The sequence below is a fragment of the Giraffa tippelskirchi genome, chromosome 3 (genome assembly GCF_054371585.1).
Source record: "Giraffa tippelskirchi isolate mGirTip1 chromosome 3, T2T-mGirTip1v1.2.pri, whole genome shotgun sequence".
Lineage (NCBI taxonomy): Eukaryota > Metazoa > Chordata > Mammalia > Artiodactyla > Giraffidae > Giraffa > Giraffa tippelskirchi.
In genome coordinates, this window is record NC_137277.1 from 100,892,323 (window position 1) to 100,898,322 (window position 6,000).

Consider the following 6,000-nt stretch of genomic DNA (forward strand, 5'->3'; position numbering starts at 1 on the left):
ACAGTATATCATAAATATATGGGATATATTTGACATGTGATATACAGGATTTCAGACCAGAGCCGGTCCAACATAATTTGGGGGATTTTTTTGTTGTAGTAATTAGCAAGAGATGGGCGATCAATAGCACAACGTAATTTTGAGCATGGATTTTAATCATTTCTCTACAATTACTAGCTCTATGAACACAGACTATACAGCCTCCCAGGGCCTCAGTTTCTTCATTTTTATTTTGGGATTTTAGGTATATTTGTGTTCACCTCAAGGTTGTGAGTTTCACCAGGGAGAGAAACATGAATGGCAGAGTGCTTGTTCTAAATAGGTGATTAATGCATGGCCAATAGACATCTGCCAATGGCTAAGAGCTGAAAGTGATTAACATCACAATGAAGAGGCCCTTCTTACCAGTATGAATACAGGCATATCTCTATCTGCTTTCTTCCTAGTAACACTGATACCCAGATCACAAAGAAGAGTTGTTTACTTTTACAGAGGCCAAACAAGGGCATTATTTACATGCCACATATTGTAAGTCTGAATCTTGACAGTCCCTAATTTCAACTTCTTGGCATTGTTTGGCTCAGGAATCGAATATCAAGGCATGTATGGAGCTGTATTAACAATTAATGGGTACTGAACATGTGGCTACAACATATGGCTCATACCTTCACTTATGAGTGGGCCGAAAAGAGCCAGGAACCAACTATGTTTGAATCAGATCAGGTTCTGTGATCTACCTTTCAGTTACAGGAATTTAATTCTTTAAAACCTGGTTCATGAAGACTCATTGGGCAGTGGTAGAGCTCGGTTACCTTGGGAAAGCGACATAGTTTCTGAGTGTCCTCATTTGCTCATTTGAACCCATAATATCTGCCACCTCCTTTGCAGGGCTCTTATGAAATTCATGTGATTTGTATGCAGTTGCTTCATAAATGGTGAAACTCTAGAAATATAAAATATATTCTTGTGTGTCCTGTAGGTGTTTGCTACTTATTAGCTGATTGACTTTTTCCAACATTATTATTCCTGCATCACTGAGCTCCTGAGCTATCTACCATCCTTATCTCTAAAGGCTATTAAATTCTAGGGAGTAGAGTCACTTCTTCACTTGCTATTATGATAATCATTACTCACAATTAGGCAGAATTCTGCTCCTTAAAATATGATTCCAGAGAGGCCTAGAAGGCTCCTTCTCCATGCTCCTTTTCCAAATAGACTCCTGACAAACTTGCTAGTAATAAAAAGTTCCAAAATTGAGAATTCACTTCATTGTCACTGTTTTAATGAAATTACATTTTAAGCTCTACCATTCATATACACCTTATTAGGAACTGAGCTCCTCTCATCATTTTAGTAGGTTTTCAATACAGAAAAGGGAACAGAACCATGAGCTAACAGGGATGAGGGCCAAAGTCTCAGAGAAGTAAAGGAATAAAGAGAGTTCATTGGGTCTGCTGATGGCAGAATTTTTCTCTGTGAGGATGGTAGACTATCTGAACTCTTCCTAGTGATTACTGTTTCTCTAACTGTCTAGGCAACCAAAAATTACACAGAATTAGCTAGAAATAAGTCTTTTCTATATTCTATATAAGACCCAAAATACCTGGGGCTGAGGAAAGAGAAGAGAAATGGATCTTACCCAGCAGGTCTTGTGTCTTCAATGGCTCTGTCCACTGGGATCAACTCACTGAGGTAGACATTGAAATTTCCTTCTTTCCATCTTCTTTCCACCTCTTTCTCCTTTCCATGAGGAACAACTACTGGACGTCCAAACTGACCTGGAGCTTTGGGGTCCCTTGGAGAAAGTGTCACATCAATTCTTAACACACGGTGCATTCTGCCATCTTCAGGTGAAAGGGCTTTTGTCTGACTTTGGTTGAGTCGTGCAGGCTGGGTCTTGGCAGTTAAGTTGATCCTTACTAACTCCCGTCCCCCAGTTAATGCTTGATTGGTTTGAGACACTGCTGCTCTCTGTAGAGCGAGTGAAGAGAAAGATGCCTCATTGCTCTTCCTGCCAATGTGTTTCTCTTGGCTTTTGCCCAAGACTATAGGAGATGTAGTTTTGGTGTTGGAATTGGGGACCTCTTTGGTATCTGTCTTTAGCTCCTCCTCCTTGGTTATAACTATAACATGGCTTTCAGACAAATTGAGTTTCTTCCCATCAGCCACCTTGGCTCCGTCATCCTTCAGCAAGCCTCCCCACTGTATCTCATTAATAGATTGCTTCTTTAAGTGCTCTGAATTGGCAATGAACTTGGAAAAGGTAAGGTTCTTACTGGCTTTGTGTTTATTTGCATTCAGTTCTTTGCTCTGAGTCTCAGTTTTATTTAAGGCGATGGCTTCCCTGGATCTTGGCACTGGTAGGCTGGCAGTATAGGTCCTTTCATTTACTCCTGCCTGGTACTGCTGCTTTGATCTATTATTACTAAGACTGATGGTCCCATCTGGGTACCTCTCAGCTGCTTGCTTTGATGTGTCACTGTTGAGACCATGACTCTTCGGGCCCTGCTTGTTTATACCGACAGGTCCTGTGTGCACAGATATTTTGGCCAGTGGAGTTCCCCTTGCTGCAATGAATGGAGTTTTCTGAAGCCCCTGAGCTGTCGTTTGCTTTGGTGTCATGTGCCAAGAGGAAACTGCAGGTCGGATGTCTTGCCCCTCTGTCTTCCACTTGGTAAAAGTCACTGAGCGAGTCTGCCTATACGCAGGTTGCCACAAAGGCACCACCTTGCCTCTTCCCGGGGTGTTCTGTACTTTTCTTTCCTTCTGGGTTTGGTCCAAATCATCCTCGACCTTGAGCTTACTCTCCTCTGTCTTCCTAAAGTTCTCTTTGTCCCACATGCCCTTCCCGTGTCCCTTCGGTGGGGGCTTCATCCCTCTCCTGCTGCTGTCAAGGCTCTTCACCTGGTCTGACTGAACTCTGAACCCTACCCGCTCCCTCCGAACAATGTCTTCCTTCAGGATCTGAGTGTTGATCTCACTGAATGAGAGGCGGAGAGCTGCCATGTCAAAGAGCAGCCAGATGACAGAAGCTGCAAATATAAATGCCAGGACTCGCCCACTTCCTCGGAAAAACTTTCGGATCTTGTTCATGGTACAAAGGCTTCCCTTGCAGCCTGCCCTCCCTCTGAGCCTGCTTACCTTGAGTGGAGAGGGAGCTGAAGTAGTAGCAGTAGCAGCAGCTGCAGCAGCCAAGCTGCCAGAAAGCGCCCCCCTCCCGTGAACACAGCAGGAAGCAGCCGTCCAAGGGGCGAGCTCAGCTCCTACCGCTTGTCAGTCTCTGCCTGCGTGGCATTTCACAGCAGAGCATCCGTGCCTGCTCAGCTGGCCCCTGGTGAAGCCCTGCTCGATACTGCCCTTTGGTCACTCTGGAAGCAGTCGATTCCAGCCACCAGACAGTTTAACAGATCACTCATCTCATCTCCACGAGCCCATGTCCACCTTCCTACAAGCCCCAGGAAAGGTGGGGGCCCAGCTGGGGCTGCGGCTTCTCTCCTCCCAGTTCTTGGTCTGCACACTGTAACTCAACACCACTTCTCATAAGGAAAACATTTCAAGCCATTACCCAGAAAACTTCATTTAGCTCTCACCTTCCGTGTTATGTGAGAGTGTGTTTGTTTCCAGAGCAATTAAAGAAAGCTATCTAACTTGGAGGGCATGTGTTCCTGGTTTGTAACCCCACCTACCACAGTCCTGTTTATTAACCCTGTTGTACCCAGGTCTCCAAGTAATTTGCCCCAGCAATTAATTATTGGCCTCAGTGTTTCAGCTTTGAGAGGTAACAGCTTAGAGAAGGGTCCGGGCAATCCTCCATACCAGAGATGGGTGTTTGATTATTCAGAATGCCTCTTTGAGACAGGGTAATCAAAATGTTTCTTTGGAAGTCAGCTTTTTGTTTTAAACGAATTCATCTGTTTTATTGCTAGATTCAGTAGACATAAACTTAATTTGTCATATTGCTGTAAAAGTTTCTAAACTCTTACTCGGGTTGGGTACTTACCTTGTCACAGATGCAACAGTTTGAAGACTGAATCAGAAATTTGGATCAGCCCCTTGAGAGGCGCTGGTGGACTGGTAAGTAGAACCCTGGTTCCCACAGATTTGTAACAGAATCTCATTGAAGAAATTTTCCCAAATTCTGGTCAATTGATGGGGGGAAGGAGTAAAGATGACCATTGGTCTGCATTGTGTTTTTAGAAGCTTCCCGCATCTTTCTAATGTACAGCCAAGTTGAGAAACACTGTGCTGTGCTGTGCTTAGTCACTCAGTCATGTCCGACTCTTTGCGACCCCATGGACTGTGGCCTGACAGGTTCCTCTGTTCATGGGGATTCTCCAGGCAAGAATACTGAAGTAGGTTGCCATGCCCTAGAATAAAATGCCTCACTGTAATTTTTTGGGCTTTTGAACACTGCCCACAACTTTTGTGAAATTTTCTCCCGGACAGAATAAAACCTAATAAAAAACTATACATTCTGAGAACCATTCAATCAGAATCTGCCTTTTTATAAGTGTTTCTGGAATCTCCGATTTTTCTTTTCACTCAGTGCCTACCCTCCAGTTTGGAATGCATCCATGGCAGCCTTGCTGGCTTAGTCATTTCCTCCATGCATCCATGACTCCATTTACCCATCCTTCCAACATTTTATTGAGTCTGTCCCATCACTCAGGCCCTGTTTTGGGTGTTGAAAGATATTGAGTAAGAAGGACCTAGTTCTTATCTTTGAGCTATTACAGTCTAGTGGGGGACATAGACAGATAGGTAATAAGTACCATAAAACACAGAGTAAGTAGTATGAGAGAACTATATCCTAGATTCTTTGGGGATGATTTTTTGTGAAGTTATCCTTAGACTTGAAGGATAAATAAGAACATAATTACCTCTGTTCATACTGTGTTCCAGAAAAAGAAATATTAGCTGGATGGTGAAAAACAGATAAATTAGCAAAAACATAGAAGTGAAGAGAGAGTACTTATGGTCATAGCACTTATGGGAAGCATGCATTTCTAAGAACCAACATGATTGGGTTTCCCTGGTGGTTTAGTGGTAAAGAATCTGCCTGTAATGCAGGAGAGATGGGTTCGATCCCTAGGTAGGGAAGATCCCCTGAAGAAGGGAATGGCAACCCACTCTAGTATTCCTGCCAGGATAATCCCATGGAGAGAGGAGCCTGGCAGGCTACAGTCCATGAGATCGCAAAGAGTTGGACATGTCTTAGTGATTAAACAAAAACAACAACATGATTGGAAAGTCAGGATTGTGTATATGTGTGTACCCCATATGCCCCAAACTCTTTGCTAAACTCTTTCCATTGAGTATCTTATTCAATCTTCACAACAATCCAATGGGAAAGATATGATTCTAGTCATCACTTTGTAGTAAAAACAAAAACTTAGAGAGGTGAAAAAGTGATGGCAGCAGTTGGATTTGGAATGAATGAGTATATGATGCTACAGTCCATGTGCTTAGATACTACACAGTACTGCTTCTCTAGCTGTACGACCTTGCAAGGTAGCTTATTTTATGTGTTTACTTAGCTATACAAAAGGAAATTACTTCTGTTTTGCAGATGAATGCAAAGACTAGAGGAAATTAAAGTTCTTGTCATTTGAATGTACACTCTAAATGATAGTCATTGTCATTAATACTGTTGCTGATACTTTGTTGTGATAGGAATGTGGGGTGCATGTGGGAGAAAGCATACCCGTTTTTCACAAAAACTGAATAGAAGACTGATGACTAACATGACTTTGGCAATAGGACAAGAAGTACATCTGAGCATTTTACTTTTTTTCTTACTGTTCTTATTTTCCTTTTATTATGGATTGAATCAATAAACAATTGTTCACTAAGAACTCCCTACATGCTTGAAGCATGAAGCAGGTGACATTGTTTCCGCCCCCATTGACCTTAAAACTACCATGAATAGAACCTTTGCAACATAACACAGCTATTTAGGATCCACCTTCCCAAATAAAGTAGGATTTTTTTTTTTTCAGT

At 42.6% G+C, this 6,000-nt stretch overlaps 1 protein-coding gene across 1 annotated transcript in view; it reads right to left on the reverse strand.

Moving 5' to 3' along the window:
• Positions 1 to 3,093, reverse strand: part of GALNT5 (polypeptide N-acetylgalactosaminyltransferase 5) — a 39,487-nt gene extending 36,394 nt beyond the window's left edge. The window contains exon 1 of the mRNA XM_081576101.1: positions 1,640 to 3,093. Within this exon, the coding sequence (XP_081432227.1) occupies positions 1,640 to 3,093 (1,454 nt within the window). The remainder of the gene's footprint in view (positions 1 to 1,639) is intronic.
• Positions 3,094 to 6,000: the final 2,907 nt, after the last annotated feature.